The sequence below is a fragment of the Typopeltis vanoorti genome, chromosome 2 (assembly GCF_054136105.1).
Source record: "Typopeltis vanoorti isolate ZY-2024b chromosome 2, IOZ_Tvanoo_1.0, whole genome shotgun sequence".
Classification (NCBI taxonomy): domain Eukaryota; kingdom Metazoa; phylum Arthropoda; class Arachnida; order Uropygi; family Thelyphonidae; genus Typopeltis; species Typopeltis vanoorti.
In genome coordinates this window covers 42,998,498-43,020,006 of record NC_143550.1, presented here as the reverse complement: position 1 = coordinate 43,020,006, position 21,509 = coordinate 42,998,498, and the positions used below count along the sequence as shown (strand labels likewise).

The 21,509-nt window shown below is 38.4% G+C and overlaps 1 protein-coding gene across 1 annotated transcript in view; it reads left to right on the top strand.

The window, feature by feature from the left end:
• LOC150108970 (H(+)/Cl(-) exchange transporter 7-like) overlaps window positions 1–21,202 on the top strand; it is a 501,264-nt gene extending 480,062 nt beyond the window's left edge. Inside the window, exon 21 of the mRNA XM_090401344.1 lies at window positions 21,107–21,202. Within this exon, the coding sequence (XP_090257470.1) occupies window positions 21,107–21,202 (96 nt within the window). The remainder of the gene's footprint in view (window positions 1–21,106) is intronic.
• The last annotated feature ends 307 nt before the right edge of the window (window positions 21,203–21,509 follow it).

Sequence of the window (21,509 nt, the reverse complement as noted above, 5' to 3'; positions counted from 1 at the left end):
ATGGGAGACGTTAATGTCAGCTCTTTGCTTTATGCAGATGATGTTATACTTCTAAATAAATCCGCTACAAGTCTGCAAGATTCCCTGACTAAATTGAATAACTGTTGTAATAGATATGATATGAAGATCAGCAATAACAAGACCAAGACAATGAAAATAGGCAGAATTGTTGAAAATGTCAACTGCATTGTAAATGGAGAACCTATAGAACAAGAAAAACATTTAAGCTACTTAGGCACGAATTTTAGTGAAGATGGTAAATTAAATATGGAAATAGACAACAGAATCAACAAAGCTGGTATGGTAGGAATCAATTGAATAAATTCATATGGAATAAGAGAGAAATTAGCTTGATACAAGACAGTGTTCAAACCAGTTCTGAGAGCTGGGTCAGAAGTAAAACACTTGACCAAAGACTAGAGACTTCAGATATAAGAGTTCTGAGAAAGATTAGAGGTGTGAACTGATGGCATCAATGGCAATATCATATTAAAAACGAGGATATTAGGAAAGAGCTTGACATTGTCAGCATCCAAGGAATGTGTTAGCAGAGCTAATATCAGGTGATATGGTCACTTAAACAAATGGGCGAGGAAAGATTATTATTATTATTATTAATATTATTATTACTACCTCAAGACCTCATGGAGTCAAAGCCTCATCTGGGAGGTCCTTTTATCACACACACACACACATCTCATCATACCGAGCCTTAAACACACTCAAACATTAGCAAAACAAGTGTTCTCTGCCAGGTTGGCAGGAAAATGACCCAGACGAAGACCAAGATATAAGTGGATTGATATGGTACAAAGTGCCTTAGACGATAGAAATATAAGATCTGATAATGTTGAAGTCTCAACAATAACAGACTGATTTGGAGGAAAATTGTAAATAGGAAGTTAATAATGATGTAAATTTTTTATGTAGTACTATCATATCCTGTACACCCCCTTGAGGGTACATGTCAGGAATTTGATGATGGTCCTTTGCAACTGTCATTATACTGCCATGACTATTCACCAATGTCAACCTTTCATAATTATTCTCTCTCTCTTGCTTTCCATATAGAAAAATAGTGGAGAAATGTTTGTTATTTCTTCAGCTATGAGATAAGGATGGATCTTTAATATTCCCTATTTCAATCTATTTTAACATTGCAGAAATGAAGCCTTTAGCTGTTTTTTTTTTATTATTATTCTTATGAGTATTATGAGGTAATTTCCATTAAACTGTGATGTGTTATAGTGAATTGTCGAGAACCATTTTCTTTGAGGGAACTATAAATGGTGCTGAGAACCTTAACATGTTCTAGATGTATAATATACTAGTCTTTTGTTACAGGTACAGGGTGGCAGAAATTGAATGTAGATATTGGGAAAATAACCACATCTCTAGCATATTGTCAATGCACATTTTAATGGTGAATTTCATGCATTTCATACCATTGGAATGATTATTATTATTATTCAGGCCTCCATGGAGTCAAAAGACTCATCGTGGGAGGTCCTTCCTAAGAATTGAATGTGGATATCGGGAAAATAACGACATCTCTAGCATATTGTCAATGCACATTTTAATGGTGAATTTCATGCCTTTCATACCATTGGAATGATATTATTATTATTATTATTATTATTATTATTCAGGCCTCCATGGAGTCAAAAGACTCATCGTGGGAGGTCCTTCCTAAGAACATAAAGTCTGTCAAGACTCATCGACGAGAGGGGCCCCCCACCCCTAAGAAACACAAAGTCTATCATTCCACTTCTTAAACTCATTGACCATTCTCGTTCTCACCACTCCATCAGGTAATGCATTCCACGATTCAACCACCCTCCACGCAAAGAAACCACTCCTCACCCTCTTGCTCACAGTTTCCTTTCGTAACTTAACTTCCAGGGATGGCCTCTTGTCATCACTCCTTCCTGCTGTTCAAACAAGCGAAAGAACTCCCCAGTGTCAACCCTGTAACCACTTCTCAACAATTTAAAGGTCTCAATCATATCACCTTTCCTTCTTCTATCCACCAAACTCTGCAGTCCACATTCCCTCAGCCGATCCTCATAACTATCCTTGTACAGCCCTGAAACCATCTTTGTCATCTGTCTTTGTATCCTTTCCACAGTTAATTTATCCCTTTCAAATCCTGGGGACCAAATCTGAGAACAATAGTCCAAGTGTGGTCTGATCAGAGACTTATACAACGGAATTATAACCCTCTTATCTCTGCAGGTCAGTGTCCTTCTCATAATTGCAGCAATCCTCTGTGTTACCTTCACCACCTTTGCAATATGTCCCCTAAACTTCAGATTTCTATCAATCATCAACCCCAGATCTCTTGTCTCCCCTACTTCCTCCAGTATAACTCCTCCCATAGAGTATGCAGCATCCCATTGATGTTTCCCAAACCTCAAGACCTTACATTTTGCTGCATTAAACTGACACCCCCATTCATTTGTCCATCTATCTAGCCTATTCAACTCCTCTTGCAGGGCTACCACATCTGCACTATTACTAATAATCCTTCCCAGCTTCGCATCATCCACAAACAACTTAATATCCCCTTGCAATCCACTGACAATGTCATTGATATAAAGGTTAAACAATATAGGTCCTAGTACTGAGCCCTGTGGGATCCCACTTGTAACCCTCTGCCTCCTTGAAACTGCTCCACCATACATAACTCTCTGATACCTATCAGACAGCCAATCCTGAATCCAGTTTAACCAATCTGACATCCAGACCTATGTGCTGCAACTTAAATATCAGCTTATCATGTGGCACCCTCAAATGCCTTCACTAAGTCTAAGAAAATTGCAGTATATGCCTTTCCCTCATCTAATGTTCTTGTAACTTTATTATAAAAGGCTAGCATATTGCTAAAACAAGAGCGCCCTTTCACAAATCCATGTTGACCCTCACAGATAACATTACCCTCATCTGCCCAATGCTGTATACGGTCCCTCACTACTCCAGGATCTTAACAACTGCTGATTTCACACAAACTGGTCTATAATTAAACACTTCCAGTCCGCTACCGCTCTTATGCAATGGCACTATCTTACCTTCCTTCCATTCCCTGGGCACCTTTGCCGAAGTCAGACTTTCATTGAAAAGCCAGGTTAAAGGCACTGTCAGTTCCCTAGCACATTCTCTCCAAACTCGTGATGAAATACCATCCAGTCCCAAAGCTTTACTGTCATCCAGAGTATCTGAAACACACTCTCCTCCTGTACCTCTAAACCTCGAACCAGCCCTATCCCTCTAACATTAAAACTGACTCCTCTAGGATGAAATACCCCATTAAAATGTTCATTGAACGATTCCACTATGTCCTCTGCATCAGTCACTCTATTCCCATTTTTATCCCACATTATCATTCTTCCACAGTCATTTCTCCTCCTACTGGCCACATAGCTAAAAAATTCCCTAGGATTTTCTTTGGATCTTAGGGCCAATCTCCTCTCATATTCCAGTTTTGCTTTCCTTACCACACTAGTCACTCTTCTGGCCTGTGTCTTATATTCTTCATGCATCTTCTCTTCACCTGTCTCCTTATATCTCTTCCATAGCCTCTTTTTCGCGTGCAATTCCTGTTTAACATTGTTTGTCATCCACTTTACTCCAAATTGTGTCCTCTTCTTCACTCGTGGTATACAACTTACCATTGCTGCTAACAAATATTCTTTCACAGTTTCCCATGCACTAATGATATCCCAGCCTTCCAATTCCTCCCTCCATGAAACTTCCCGAAGTTAACATCTAAGACTATTATAATCACCTACATTATAATTCCACATAAGTTCCCGTCTCTTTGATACTCCTGCATGTCTATTCATTTTCCAAGTCACAACCATATGGTCATTCTCTCCAACTGGTGGGAGAGATGTCAACTCAGTTATTATCAACTCTTCTGATGCTATAACCAAATCCAAAACTCTTGAACCTCTTGTTCTTTCTGTTACATGTTGCCTAAGACATTTGTCCCTCAAGAATTCTAGAAATTCCATTCCCGTATTGCTACATGCATCTTCCTCTCTCCAATTTATACTACTGTAGTTAAAATCTCCCATAACAATCATTCTTCTTGCACTTGCCAAACTTAGCTGTCTAAACATCTCCTGGTCCCCATCCTCTGTGCTCCTGGGTCTGTAGCAACACCCCACTAAATATCCTGTCTTGCCTACCTGTACCTCACACCGTACGCTCTCAAAATCATTTGTCTCACTTCCTTCCAAAGTCTCCACTCTTAGGACATAGGTCATCACTTATCATAAGCAGTACCCCACCACCACGCTTTCCCCTCCTATCTTGACGAAAAATGCTATACCCAGCGACTTCTATTCCTGTCATTATATCCCCTTCTGTCAACCACGTCTCGGTGATCCCAATAATTTTTGGCCAGGCTGATGCTATCTGCACCACCAATTCCTCTCCCTTATTCTGGATACTCCTGGCATTAGTATAAAGCATATAAATGCCATTGGTTCTATACCCAGCATTATCCCTTCTAGACTCCACTGCGCTCAGTGTTATCTGACATCGTCTCCCTTCTCCCAAGTATATCCATTCCAACAAGAGGCCACCCCTGCTATCATCCTCCCTGGGACACACTGACTCATTCAGAACAGCAATCTCTCCAGATGCCTACATTCTTCCTCATTCAACTGTAAGCAGTCTCTCGCATACAATTCCTCTCTTTCCTCAAATGCACTCCAAGCATCCACATATACCACATATACCAGTCCTCTTGCCACACATTCTCGCTATTATGCCGTTCAATATCACTGCTCTTCTGCTCAGCTCATCATTATCATACCTAGGCAACACGCCCACTATTTTTCCTCTCTCTGTCTTCTTCCGTACAGCCTCAGGCAAAAATCTCATATCTCTCGCTGCCCGACTTACATTACCACTCAAGTCATTTCATCCACCCTTTCACCTCTCTTAATTGCCATAGCCACCCTTTCTGTTGTTCCTCCTGGCAAACACTCCTCACGCATCCTATCTTGAACACCACGGATCATTGAGTCGCCATACATTATACCTCTTACCATTCCCTCTCTCCTATTGTTTCCATTCTCTCCTCTTCTTTCATTCCCATAGGTTTCTCTCATTCCCTCTCCTCTACTGCTATTTTCTCTTCTAGCATTCCCATACCTCTCTCTCCTACTGTTTCCATTCTCTCCTCTTCTAGCACTTCCATATCCCTCTCTCATTCCGTCTCTCCTACTGTTTCTATCCTCTCATCTTCTAGCATTCCCACATCTCTCTCATTCCATCTCTCCTACCGTTTCCATTCTCTCCTCTTCTAGCATTTCCATATCTCTCTCTCTCATTCCGTCTCTCCTACTTTCCATCCTCTCATCTGCTAGCATTCCCATACCTCTCTCTCATTCCTTCTCTTCTACTGTTTCCATTCTCTCCTCTTCTAGCACCCCCATACCTCTCACTCATACTCCCAAAATTCTCTCTCTCCCCTACTCTGAATCACGTTGCATTTATCTCTTCCATTCTCCTAATCTTATCTTTCATACTTCTGCTCTCATTCACAAGACATTCCACCTCCTCTTTCAGCTCATCTATCTCCCTCTACAGGTCAGTCACTCTTAATCTAAATTCACTCTCCCAAACAAAACCATCTCCTAAACTTTCACAGTCACTCACACCTTCCACACTATCAACTATTATTTTCTCATTCATATATACATTTTTTTCATTCTCTCCTATCACACTACTTGTCTTCCTACATTCATTCCCCATTCCTGGAGCAACAAGGTCGGATATCGATATTTCTAATGCACTTATTTCCTCCAACTGCCTGCATTTTGCGCACATACGCTCTCCGCTCCCTTTCACAAGCCACATATCCAATTCCCGAGACACATACATGCCGCAAGTACTGCATGCCACAAAGTCCCTTATGATATTGCTTATAATAGAGTTCTTAAATGGCGGAGGACTTGGCGATACGCCACTTGCGACTGCACCCGAATCCGCCATCATTCCTTACTGCCGAGTAGTGTAATCTTTAATAATTATTCAATTAATAAATTCCGTTAAATAAATAAGAAAAAAAAAGTACAAACAATTACAAGCAAAACAAAACATTTAAGTACACTAAATACAATTAAATAAAATGAAATATAACTAAATACAGTAATGAAAACTTAGCTTTGTTTTGTCTTCCACCGTTATGCATTCGATTCCGACGGTAACCAAAATATATTGTATCGTCACGACAGCAACTAACTTCCAAAAAACAACCACTGAAGTACACTCGTATTGAGAGAAACAATTTAGCACTCAAAAACATAGAAAAACGGGGGGAAAAACGGACTTCACCGATTAAAAATCACTTTCTTCTGCACAGCTCAAATTCACCGCCACATGCTACGGCGACGCTATATATATGTGCATACAATTATTTTTATTTTGAGAAATCTTGTGTGACATGTCAGTATTTTTTGTTTATGTAACCAAACAATACTGATAAAATGTTATAGCTCAATATAAATTAGCCTTTCCTTTATTCATAACAATTTATACATACACATATATACGAGTAACAAGGGTGGAAGGTAGTCTGAAAAGTTCTCAGCCTCAACCATAGATGGCAACATTATCGGCAAGATTATTTTTTTCTATGTTGGTACAAAGTGTTTGAAAATATGAGACTATAGGCATTTGAAAAGAACATGTAGGATATATATATATATATATATATATATGATGGGTGGCATGTTTATATGTATATATGACGTAAGATGGGTGGCATGCTTGCTCATAGTAGATCAAAAATGCACTCGCATGAAAATCTCTGAACCGTGCTTGGAGCGTTTTAACAAGAATAAAACTGATTTTATGCATCGATTTATTACTATGGATGAGACTTGGATTCACTATGACACACCAGAATCCAAACAGCAGTCAAAACGGTGAACAGAAGCAGTTGTTCAGCGCCAAAGAAGACAAAGTCAGTTCCATCAGCAGGAAAGGTCATGGCATCAATGTTTTGGGATTCTAAAGGTACTTTGTTTATTAATTATCTTGAAAAGGGTAAAACAGTAACCAGGGAATATTATTCTGATCTTTTAACCAAACTAGATGAAAAAATTCGTGAGAAAAGACCTGGTTTGCAGAAGAAAAAAATCACCTTTCATCAGGACAATGCACCTGCCCACAAAGGTGTTTTGGCAATGGGAAAATTAAGGAATCTGCACTATGAATTGTTGGAACATCCACCCTATCCCCCCCGCTTTGGTTCCCTCTGACTTCTGTCTGTTCCCAAAACTAAAATTCTTCTTCACGTTTTTCTTCAAATCAAGAAGTGACTGCAGCTGTAGATGTTTATTTTGCAGATCTTACTGAGAACCACTACATGGATGGGATAATGATGCTGGAGCATCACTGGAATAAATGTATTAGTCTTACAGGAGATTATGTTGAAAAATAAAAATAATTGAAATTATAAATTCGTTTTTTCATTGTTAGGCTGAAAATTTTTTTGACCACTCTCGTATACACACACACACACACACACATTGCTTGGAAAGAAGTCAACAGCCACCATAGTGTGAGGAACAAACATCCATGGCACCTGCCTTAATAAGATGTAAGATCTCCTTTCGTTGTAATCTAAAATTCTTCTTCACATTTTTAAATCACTGTAATTAAAATTCTTCTTCACGTTTTTCTTCGAATCAAGAAGTGACTGCAGCTGTAGATGTGTATTTTGCAGATCTTACTGAGAACCACTACATGGAGCACTGGAGCATCACTGGAATAAATGTATTAGTCTTAAGGGAGGTTATGTTGAAAAATAAAAATAATTGAAATTATAAGAAGTCAACAGTCACCATAGTGTGAGGAACAAACATCCATAGCACCTGCCTTAATAAGATGTAAGACCTCCTTTCGCTGTAATCGTTGTTACAGCTATCCTACCAGGCATACTTTCCACAAATGTTGATAGCAATTGGTGGAAATTTTTGACCATTCTTCCTGTATGAGGCATGTAATGAGTTCCTGGACTGTAATGGGACAGAAGTCTGTTGACCTCACCCGATAATCCAGTTCATCCCACAGACATTCAGTAGGGTGGAGAACAGGAGTTTGTGGAAGCAGTGAAATGTGGTGATGTTCATCTCCACTAACCACCTAGTTACATCAGCAGCAGCAGCCTTATGACATGATGCATTGGTTTACTGAAAGAGACAATATTCAGTTCCATAGAATCACCAGAAAGTAGGAATCACCACATTATCTAGAATGGTCAGATACCTCTCGGAGTTCAGTGTTCATGGTAACAAATGTCTAAAGCCAGACCAGGAGAAACAGGATCATAGCATCACATCCCCATCTCCAAATTTTATAGTTGGAGTTATGCACTCTGGTAAGAGATGCTCACTGGGCATCTGCCATACTCACACCTGTCCATCTGCTCAGTAGAGGGTACATTGTGATTTGTCACTCCGTAACACAGCTTTCCAAGGTTTCACATCCTACTGTACCTGCTCTTTGCACTACTGAAGACGATGCTGCATGTTAGTTCAAGTTATGTGGAGCGTGTATATTGCAGTCCTACCATGGAAACCCAAGTTGTAAGCCTCAGTTCTGAATGTTTTGTGCAGATTCATGTTCAGTTGATGGATTTCCACATTCAATGTGTTGGCCAACAAATGGTGTTTTTGCATATTATCCTTTATGGCACCGTATGTCACATTTAGTGAGTGTGGTGGGTCGTCCACTGCAGGTAGCAATTGGGTCCCTGCAATTGAGTCCCTATAACTTGAGCCCACCTAGTGTGTGTGTGTGTGTGTGTGTGTGTGTGTGTGTGTGTGTGTGTGTGTGTGTGTGTGTATATATATATATGTATGTGTGTGTGTATATATATATGTATGTGTGTGTATATATATGTGTGTGTGTATATATATGTGTGTGTGTATGTGTATATATATATATGTACACACACACACACACTAAGTTGGCTCTGCCCCCCCCCCCCCCAACACCTACGATGCCCAACCCAGATATGACAGTACTTAGTTAAGAAGGAGGGTGATGATAGCAAATGATTTCACATGCAGGCTGTGTAGAAGAAATGGATGCGAGTTTTTAAATGTGTGGAATGTGTTTGATGGCAGAAAAGACTTGTATAAGAGGGATGGCCTATACTTGAATCCATTTGGCATCAGAAGAATGGAAAAATTACTTGGGTATGATCAGGACTGGCGCATAGTATTTTTCTTGTGTGTGTGCGATTAATGTTCGGCACCTTTCCAAAAAAGTTTTTTTTGAATAAAGTTGAGAAGAACTAAAAGCCGACTTTTAGGGCTGGACCAGATGCATCCAATCCAATTAAAATTAGGATACGACCCTTACACGGAACTCGACAATTAATCATAAGTTGATTTATGATACATCAAAAAATAAAGAACTATTTTAGGTATATTTTCTTAAATTTTAATAAAAAATTACAGTGATATAATCGGTTCCAGGATACAATTTCAGAATTTATTTGTTCATTTCTGGGAAGATCTGAAGGAGCCTGAACAGAAGACGACGTACATAATTATATGACGACGTACATTCATAATTATATGTACGATTCTGCACCTTTCGTTGTTTGTTTAAACTCTTATCTCATATTTTTTGACATCTTTTTAGGTGCCTTTTCTTCTGCGGCACCTGTGTATATTGCACACTTCGCACACGCTACCATCCAGCTCTGGGTATGATACCTAATGCAGAGAGTCAGGAAAACTAGATTATCAAGGGAGGAATAGGGAAAATGTGTGTGAAAGTTCATGAATGGTATGCAAAAATGATAAAGATATGAATGTCTTCAAACATGGTTAAGTATGTGATGAAGAGGTGGAGAAATATGCTTTGGATTCAGACATTTTGAGTTTGTCTGGGGAGGGAAAAGAGAAATTTCTAGAACATGACCAAATAGATTGCAAAATTTTATAAGAATAGGTTAAGTGGTAATTTATTATGTCTATACACAAATGCCAGGAGCATCAGAAACAAAGAGGTTGAGTTCATTGCTTTATTGAATACGGTGTGGTCTAAGATTGTTGGCATTAGTGAAACCTGGCTTTCAGAATTAGATATGGTAGCTGGGATCATGTGTGATGAATATACTATTTTTAGGAATGAATGACAGAAGAGATAGGAGAGGAGAAGTACTACTAATGATATCAGATGACTTAAGTCTAATTATAGTAGAAACACAAGAAAACAATGATGGTAATAATGTCCCATGTAGCAGTGAGTTTGAGTCTATCTGGTGTGAAGTTGAGGCTAACAGATTGAAATATATGGTGGGGTGTTTCTTCAGACCTGGCTGCTCATTTGCAGGGAAGAAAGAAATGCATTGCCAATTTAGTCTTCTGGGTACAAATGAGTGATTATTATGGGTGACTTTAATTTTCCAGACATTAATTGGGTAGAAGAGAAATCTGATGATAAAAAAAAAAGAAGAGGAATTTATTGAATTGTTGCTAGACAACTTTTTCTAATAGCATGTGAAAGAAGGAGCTCGAGGACAAAATGTGTTGGATTTGTTCACAGCATCAGAAGGGATCTCTGTTAAGAAGATTTTACTACCAGTTGGTGATAGTGATCATTCTGTGCTTTCTTGTGAAGTATCTAACTGTATTGATGTTCCCATTAGAAGAGGTTACATGCTGAACTACAAAGTTGGAAATTATGATCAACTTATTATCTTTGGTCCCATGGTATCAGTTACTGAATGACAAAATGCCAGCAATTCATGGGAATCTTTGAAAAAGTGCTTAAATGAGGCAGTATCTGAATGTATCCCTAGTGATCGAAGAACAAATAGGTTGGAAGTGAAATGGATGTGCAACCTTGTTAAGCAAGAGATCCACAAGAAGAAGATCATGTGGAAAGAATATCATGAGAATAAGAGTGAGAGGAGTTATGAAATATATAAAGCTCAGGCCAGAAAAGTAACGGGCATTGTGCGGAAAGCTAAATCAGAGTTTGAAAAGAAACATGCAAGCTAAAGGCAATCCAAAAGAAGTTTATCGTTATGCTGCAGGCAAAAGAAAGAATAACTTTATTGAATGCAGATGGTACTTGAGTGTCAGAAGCTAATGAGATTGTTCAATTAATAAGTGCTCACTTTGCTAGGATATATCAACCAGGTTTATGTAACATGGTACATAGTGCTACTGTTACATTGGATGAAGAGTTAGATGTGCATGAAAATGAGGTTGAAGAACTGTTGCATAACCTTGATAAGAATTTGTCTATAGGGACAGATGAAATATCAGCTCGTTTGCTAAAGGAATGTTCAGCCAAATTGGCTAGGCCTTTCACATGTTTGTATAACTTGAGTCTCCGTTCAGGAATGATACCACAGGAATGGAAGGATAGTGAAAGAACTGATGTGTTTGACTACTGACCTATCAGCATCTCTGGTATGGTAGTGAAGATTTTAGAGAAATTGATAAGAACTCTCATACAGAAATAGATAGATAAACAAGCTATACTCTGCAAGGAGCAGCACGGGTATACTAAAGGAGGTCATGTTTTAGCAACTTGCTCATGTTGTATAACAATGTTATGGCCAAGTTAGATAAAGGGAATTGATACACTATGATAATAGTGTATCCATTCCCCTTGGATTTTTCTAAGGCATTTGATAGGATACCACATAAAAGGCTATTGCATAAACTGGAGAATGTGGGATTGGAATATAAACCCTTGACTTCAATCAGGGAATGGTTGGCAGAGAGATATCAGCAAGTGGTATACAGTGGGTGTGAATCTGCCAGATTTAATGTGACCAATGGTGTACCTCAAGATTCAGTCCTTGGGCCATTATTGTTCAATCTATACATTAATGACATTAGGAAGGATCTAACATCAGATGTGCAATTGTTTGCCGATGATGCAAAGATAGGCAGGGCAATCAGGTATGCTACTGATATTCATCAATTACAAAATGATTTAAATATACTGGAAATTGGCAAATAACTGTCAATTTAATGTTAGTAAGTGTAAAGTTATGCACTTTGGCATGATTAGAGTTCCTATGGCATATTATATTAGCAGGATTATGCTACAAGAAACTGAAGAGGCAAGGGATCTTGGCATATTGGTGGATAGGAATTTAAAGTTGAAAGGTCACATAGCAAAAGTTGCAAATACAACTCACAGGATAATTGCAATATCGAAGCTAACCTTGACATGTAAGGATAATGAAGTCATTTTGCCTCTTTATATGGCTTTGATAAGACTACCCCTGCATCATTGTGCACAGATTTTGGTCTCCTGGATTCTAAGGGGATGAAAAAGCTGTGGAAAGGATACCAAGAAGAATTTTAAAAATTATATCGCCATTATGGGATTTAGATTATGAGGACAGATTGCGAGTATGTGGATTACCGATTCTGGTTAACAGAAGAAAGAGAGGTAATATGATAAAAGTCTATAAACTTTTGAATGTGTATCATATGATATCATGTAATGAAATTTTTCAGGAGAGAACACTAGCATCTATGAAAGTTAAGTTTGTTCACAGTCAAGAAAGGAGTAAGAGCTAGGGTTTTCTCCCAGAGAGCAGTGAGTGAGTGGATTAGATTGCCTTTAGAGGTAATGAGTGTATTTAGTTTGAATGAATTTAATGAAAGGTATGACAGCTGGTTTGGATAATTCATAGCCTCCCTTGATCATCTAAAACCTCCTTGACTCCCTGGAGGTTTCAGATGATGATGATAATAATAATAATAATAAATTGATAAAAATAAAAAATATATATATCCTTAGCTCAACCACAATACAAAATATACTATAGGTTTGCAAATAACCTTTCATGGTTGGGAACAACATATAAATAAAAATAATTAAAGAGCTTTTGAATGGGGAATACTTTTGTGAAAACACTCTCTAGTGTGTTAGTTGCAGCTAATGAAATATTAAACCAATTTTGGCCTGTATGCTGTAAAACAATTTTCTTTTGCCTAATTTTGCTTCTTCGAGTTGTCTAGTTCAAATAACTGTAGAGATAAGATGATATAAACTAGTTTTATTAGGCCGGAGATTTTGATACAGAAATGTCAGCCTACTAGTTTCGCCATGTAACTGGTGGCTTCGTTTGGGCAAGATAACTCTACACAAAACAGTTAAAGAACAAAAACAAGCTTAAATTACAACTAATACATAACCGAAAATGAAAAATATCAAATTCATATGAACCGTTACACAACGCATGGAGCATGTGTTAGCAGTTGATCAGTGATTATTAAGCAGGTGCATCCTATAATTGCCTGTAAAGTTGAACTCTGATGTGCTGAGCGATCTTATGAGTGATTTCCAGATGTCACCAAGGATCACCCCTTGGTTTCTGTTTAGGCTACCTCTTGAGCAGATCAGTACTGCATCTTCTTTTATTGAGCAGGAGGTGTAGTCATCTTCTATGTATGGCATAGTACTTTTATCCCATTCAGTATTGTGGTTTATGTTGGAAAAAATGGAAAGCTAAACCAGAATTGTCTTCTCTATTGTTGTTCACATCTCCGCTGTGCACCTTTTGTCTTATTTCTAAACTTCTAGAAGTTTGTCCTATGTAATTCAATCCGCAAGAACATGGGATGTCGTAAACTCCAGGGTTTTTATGGAAATTAGTCTTGTCTTTTGGTGATTGTAACAAATTGTGAACAGTCTTTATTGGTTTGAAAGCAACTTGGATGTTATGAGGCCTCAGCAGATTGGCAATTCTTTGTGAAACTGTGCCAGCAAAATGAATAGAAACAAGTCCTGTAATGGGTTTCTTTGGTTTGCTGTTGAAAGGGGGGTGGAGAAAAGAATCCTTTTTATTAATTATTTTTTCGGGTAACCATTGTTTGTTAATGTTTTGAGGATATGATCTAATTTATCTGTTAAAACTCTGTCATCTCTTTTGATACAGACTGCTCTATTTTTGCATATGTATAATGCTTAACTTTTGTGAAATATCGTGCGAAGAGGCGAAATGCAGGTAATAGACTGTGTGAGTCGGTTTGCAATATTCATTTAGACCAATGCTATTATCCATTTGTTTTTTGATAAATGTCTAAAAATGGTAATTTTCCTTCGTTTTCAAGTTCTAAGGTGAACTTGATTTTTTGGTGAAACGACTTAATGGAAGTTAGGAAATACAACTGTCATGTCTTGCAATGGGAAGTCCTCTATCTCCTCCATATGCACACTTATTTATGGAAAATTTGGAAAAAGATATCTTATCACATACTGATCCAAAACCATCAAGTATGGTGGAGATATGTTGACAACATATTTATCATATGGAAACATAGTGAGACAGAACTATATGATTTCAGCTCTTCTGATGCTATGACCAAATCCAAAACTCTTGAACCTCTTGTTCCCTCTATTACATGTTGCCTAAGACCTTTGTCCCTCAAGAATTCTAGAAATTCCATTCCCTCATTACTACATGCATTTTCCTCTTCCCTTGCTTATACTGCTCTAGTTTAAATCTCCAATAACAATCATTCTTCTTGCACTTGCCAAGCTCAACTGCCTAAATATCTCCTACTCCCAATCCTCTGTACTCCTTAGCTTGTAGCAACACCCCACTAAATATCCTGTCTTGCCCACCTTTACCTCACACCACATGCTTTCAAAACCATTAGTGTCACTGCCTTCCAATGTCTCCACTCTTAGAGGACATAAGTCATCACTTATAAGCAGTACTCCACCACCACGTTTTCCCCTCCTATCCTGCCGAAAAATGCTTTACCCTACTACCTCTGACCACTTGCATTTGAATGAGGAAGGAAGTAGACATCTGGAGAGATTGCTGTTTTCGAAAGAGTTGGTGTGTCAATGTAGGGGAAACTAGATTTCCCAGTGTGGATGGTAGCAAGGGTGGCCTCTTGAGGGAAAGAGTGCTTGGAGGAAGCTGGACAACATTAGGTAACACTGAGTCTAGTGGGATCTGGAGGGAATAATGATAAGTATAGAAGCAGTGATATTTTTATGCTTTATATTAATGCCAGGAGTAGCCAGAATAAAAGAAATGAATTGGTTGCACTGATAGTATCAGCCTGGTCAAAGATTACTGGGATCACTGAGACGTGGTTGATAGAATATGATATAGCAACAAGAATCTATCAACCACGTCTCAGTGATCCCAGTAATCTTTGACCAGGCTGATACTATCAGTGCAACCAATTCATCTCTTTTATTCTGGCTACTCCTGGCATTAATATAAAGCATAAAAATATCACTGCTTCTATACTTATCATTATTCCCTCCAGATCCCACTAGACTCAGTGTTACCTAATGTTGTCCAGCTTCCTCCAAGCACTCTTTCCCTCAAGAGGCCACCCTTGCTACCATCCACACTGGGAAATCTAGTTTCCCCTACATTGACACACCAACTCTTTCAGAAAACAGCAATCTCTCCAGATGTCTACTTCCTTCCTTCAAATGCAAGTGGTCTCTTGCATACAGTTCCTTTCTGTCCTCAAACGCCCTCCAAGCATCCACATATTGAATATGGATAGTGAAAGGAGTAGTGGATAGTCAGGATAGTGAAAGGAGCTCATTTGAGGCTATTTGGTGTGAGATTGATACTGGCAGAATAAATATACAGTTGGGTGCTGCTATAGACCAGGTGATGGAATAGATGGTGGAGATGGTATGCATAAACAAATTGATGAAATGAGTGGAAGGAGGGTAATTATTATGGGGGATTGCAACTTTGGTAACATTGATTGGAAGGAGGAGAGGACACATGTGAGGAAGGAAATGGATTTTATTCAATTATTAAGGGATAACTATCTGAAACAGCATGTAATTGAAAATACTAGGGGTGTGAGAGTGCTTGACCTGGTAATAGTATCTGAGAATTTGACTGTAATGAATATGACCTTGTTGCCACCTATTGGTGAGAGTGATCATAAGGTGGGAGGTGGCTTTCACACCTTTAGCCACCTGGGAGGTGGCTAAAGGTGTGAAATTTGTGATTAAGACAGGGTATATGTGGAATTACCGTGCTGGCAAGTATGACAAGCTTAGGAGATTGCTTGGATCAGTGCCATGGCATGTACAACTGCAAGGGCTGGACGTCGATAGAGCATGGGAAGTGATCAAAGACCATTTACAGGAGGTTATGGCTGATTGTATACCTAAGGTCCGAATAGTGAAACAAGGAGGGGTTAAATGGATGAATAACACCATTAAGCTTGAGTTGCAAAAAAAGAAACAACTATGGAGGGAATTTAAAGAAAGGGGTGACCTGCAGGCACACGAACGGTATAAAGTACAGGCCAGAAGGGTAACGAGTGTGGTAAAAACAGCAAAAGCCGATTATGAAAGGAAACTAGCTATGCAAGCAAAAGAGAATCCCAAACAGTTCTTTCAATATGCTGCAAGCAAGAAAAAAACTGTACATGGCAAAATGATTTTAAGGAATGACGATGGTAAAGAGTTCACTGAACCAGTCGATATAGTGGAGTTACTGAGCGCGCACTTTGCAAAAGTATATCATCCAGGTGGTGACGTTGAAAAAATGAAGGAACCATTAGTTTATATGGGAATTGTGATGAATGAAGTGGAGGTGAATAGTCTATTACAGAACCTTAATGTGAATACATCTGTGGGATTGGATGGTATACTGGCACGGGTCTTGCATGAAGCGGCTAATGAATTATCAGTGCCCTTGACCATGTTGTTTAATCTGAGTCTCAGGTCTGGCTTAGTCCCGAAGGCGTGGAAAGAGGGGAAAATAGTTTCACTACATAAAGGAGGATCCAAGACTATGGTTGCAAATTACCGACCGATCAGCACATCAGGAGTCATTGTCAAGGTCTTGGAGAAAGTAGTCAAGGGAAAAATACAGGAATGGATTGATGAAAATGAGATACTGTACAGAGGACAGCATGGCTTTGTGAAGGGTAGATCATGCCTCAGTAACTTGCTCAAGTTTTATAACAAGGTGACGGCTGAACTGGATAAGGGAAATGGGTTTACAGTGATACTGCTGGACCTGGCAAAGGCGTTTGACAGGATACCACATGGAATTCTAATCCGTAAACTACAATATATGGGAATGGATATAGGGTTGGTGAGATGGATAGCTGGGTGGTTGATGGAGAGATATCAAAAAGTAGTTTATTCAGGAGTAGAGTCCAAAAAACGGCCTGTGACTAGTGGCGTGCCACAGGGTTCTGTTCTTGGACCACTGCTGTTTAATCTGTTCATTAACGATATAGGGAAGGGTTTAAGTGGGACAGTTCATTTGTTCGCTAATGATGCAAAGTTGGGTAGGGCGATAGTGAATGCAGAAGATGTCAAAGTCTTGCAAGATGACTTAGATAGATTGGAGTTCTGGACTAAGGAGAATGGATGTCAATTTAATGTGACAAAATGTAAGGTTATGCATTTCGGAGTGAAAAGATTAGCAGCAGTATACCACATTGGTGGAACTATACTCCAAGAGATTGATGAGGCCAGGGACTTGGGAGTGTTGGTGGATAGGGAGATGAAGTTTAGGGGGCACATTGCAAAAGTAGCTAAATCAGCTCATCAACTCACTTGGTTGTTGAGAAATACCTTGACGAACAGAGAAAAACAAGTTATTGTACCTCTGTACCGAGCCCTGATAAGACCTCATCTCGACTACTGTGCCCAGATTTGGTCACCTCGGTTCCTTCTTGATGGGGAGGAGGTTGAGAGGATCCAGAGGCGAGTGACTAAGATGATAGCAGGTCTATGGAATGAACCATATGAGAACAGGTTGAAGATTTGTGGGTTGCAGAAACTAGTTGATAGGCGGAAAAGGGGAGACATGATTGAGACATTCAAATTGCTAAAAGGATTCTATAGGATTAATTCAGATGATATTTTTGAGATCAGGACTGGTGGTGGGAGAACTAGGGGACACCCATGGAAGCTGGGCAAGAGCATGGTTAGCAGGGGTGTTAGAGCTGGGTTCTTTACTTTTAGAGTGGTAAATGAGTGGAATAAGCTGCCAGAGTCTGTTGTGGGTGCTATGACAGTGAGCGAGTTCAAGGCAAGGTATGATAGATACTGTGAGAATGTTGAACAGCTGCGTGAACATGATGTTTAGGGCCTCCCTCAATGAGTCTAAGGACTCCTGGAGTAGCCTGTGGTAATAATAATAATATTATTCCAATCCTCTCTTCTGACACATTCTGACTATTATGCTATTCATTATTATTGCTCTTCTGCTAAGTTCTCATTATCATACCTGGGTAACACATACCACAAACACACACACTGTCTTTCCTCTCTGCATTTTCTTTTGTACAACCTCAAGCATGAATCTCAAATCTCTCGCCACTCGATTTAACACTTCCTCTCAAGTCATTCGTGCCCACCATCACAATCATTTCATCCAGCCTTTCACCCCTGCTTAATTGCCATAGCCTTACTTTCTATCGTTCCTCCTGGCAAACACTCCTCTAGCATCCTATCTTGCACACCAAGGATCATTGAGTCTCTATACATCACACCTCTTACCACTCTGTTCCTTGATTGCTCACCTGCATCCCTCACTCTCTCTCCTTTAACTCTTTCTCGCAGTGTTCCCTACTTACCTGCTGTCCTGGCATTACTCTATCCCTGGTTCCAGCACTCCCTTGCATTCTTCTCACTTGCTCTCTCTGACTCTTTATTTTAGTAATAAAATATTAATAGTAATAAAATGAATGCTCTCTCAGACTGTTTCCATTTTCTCCTCTTCTATCCTTCCCATACCTCTCTCGTTCCCTCTCTTCTACTGTTCCTATTCTCTACTCTTCCATCATTCCCATACCTCTCTCTCATTCCCTCTCTCTCTCTCTCTCTCTCTCTCTACTGTTTCTATTCTCTCCTCTTCTATTCATTCCCATAACTTACTCTCAACTTGCATACCTCTCATCACATTCCCCAGACATTCCACCTCTTCTTTCAACTCATCTATCTCTCTCTGCAAGTTAGTCACTGTTACTCGCCATTCATTCTCCTAGTGAAGACCATCTCAAAAACTTCACAATCATTCAAGTCTTCCACACACTACACTCTAATTTTTTCATTCATATTTCACTTGTTATTCTCACCTATTAAACTACACTACTTGTCTTTCGAGATTCTCCCACTCTTGAAGTAATGAGGTCAGATATTGTAACATCTAACTCACTGAATTCCTCCCATTGCCTACTTTTTATGCATATAGGCATTCTCCCCTTCTGTCACCCACCACATATCGAACCGTGGGACCAATACATAGCACAAAATCCTTTATTATGTTATGCAAAATAGAGTCCTTGATTGGAGGAGGACTTGGTTACACGCCATTTGTAATTGGAGCTGCAGCCGCCGCCAGCATTAACTTAGTGTTGAGGAACTACTACAACTAAACGCTAAATACTAAATATTATTACAACTAAATGCTAAATATATGTTATATGCTCTTCTGTAAGCTAATTTACTTACACTATACTGCTACACGTATAAAGTATATTTACTATACCAAATAATAAAAACTTATCTTCTCTTCCACCGCAGATGCATCCAACTGTGACCTCGCCTTCTCGGTATATATAACAACTATAACAAAAATAACACTATATAACAACTAAAGTCTCCAAAAGCAGCCCCACTAAAGAACACTTGTGTTACTGAGAAAAAAAAAAAAGTAGCGCAATTCACGACAGAGTCACACTATACACCATTTAAAAAACACTTTTTTTTACCAGTTCAAATCCACCGCCGCATGCTTCAGCCATTACTGATATCAGTTTGTAATATTTTGCCAAGAACAGTTTTGAACGAAATCAAAAATTAACCATGTAGACATGGTCCCGTGTACATTTTAGGTAACAAATTTTATTAAATTATCTAGAACAGGGTTATTCTTATACGTAATTTAAAAAATTTTTTTTTCCCTACAGATGGCCCAGATGAAACAAAAATTGAGGTAGTGCATTATAAATTTTATGAGGTATTAATTTACTCCAGTTGACCTCAATGAATGTTGGACTGGTTATCTGAGTGGTTAGCATATCTGCTGCCTAACCAACAGGCTGTGAGTTTGATTCCCACTAAATATGGATGTTTGTTGAAGTTTTTGTAATAGATGATTTTCATCATTCTAGAGTGTGAATTTACTACCCATGTTTTCGTTTAAAGGTCTGAAAGAAGTTCCATGAGTGCAATGTATCAGATGCTCTATAGAGTGCAATGTATCAGATGTCCTAATCCTTAGTTTATCCATGATGCTAAGTGTACTAATATACTTCTGACCTTTATAGCCATGATTCATCTTAAAAAATTTTGGATGGAAGGACAGAATGAATCCTATGAGTTTTGCAAAATGCACTTAACGAAATACAAATGCATGCCTTTCTAACATCACTTTTAAATCAATTAAAAGCATTTTTTTACAACTTCTAAATTGAATGTTAGATAAAGTCAGTAGCAGCTGGCATTTCTAAAAATCTGACATTCCCAAAAATTCAAAGGCTAGGATGGCTCGAGCATGGCACCCTTTTACTTTAAAAGTCAACCATGCCTGAAGAGAATAAGTGAGTTGCTTAACTCAACCTGACTATCTCAAAGCAGCCTGAAGATTCTCCTGTTTTTACTGACCACTATCTTTCTCATGGATCAAATTTAAAATTGTTTTAAACTAAAAACTTACATACTTGACTTTGAATATCTGTAGCGGGATTCTAGTATAAATTTTATGAGGTATTAATTTACTCCAGTTGACCTGAAATTAGATTATTACTATATTTAATTACAAGGGTGTGCTGAAAAGTTGTGATAATCATCATGAAGAAATTGAGGTGGAACAATGTAACTTACACATTATTCAACATATTCCCCACTAAGTGTTATACACTTGTTACAATGCTGCCGCATCATTTGCAATCCTCTGAAGAAAAAAGGTCTTTCCCTTGTTGCACAAATTAGTCTTTTTTTGTTCTAGGTGTTTATCAAAACTTTTCAGCCACCCCCCCTGTGAATTCTATTGATTAAATATATTTTTGTTACATATTCAATATATATCATTATCAGAATAAATCAGTGAAAAATTAACATATATATTATCTAGGTGATTGGAATAGTTACAAGAAAAGATCTTGCAAGATATCGCACATGGCGACATTTTGGAAAAATTAGATTAGAAGAACTTCATTTTTCTAATTAAGTTATGTATGCCCAGTGAAAATAGTTGCTACAACAAAGAGTATATTTGAAGAGAAATGGAATGAAGCTTGAATGACTTTGAAGAGGGAAATATTACTTTGTATTATTTATTTTATTTAATAGTAAATTTTAATTGGCATTTAAAATATGACAAATTTAAAACATAATTTTTTTTTTAGTACTTGGAGGTAAATAAAACATTTATTGTATTAAATACAAAAAATTGATCTGCTTTTTTTTTTTTTCAGAAGTATATTAAAATTTTTATGTTTTTCTGAGAGCAAAGGTATGAACAGTTACCTATAGAG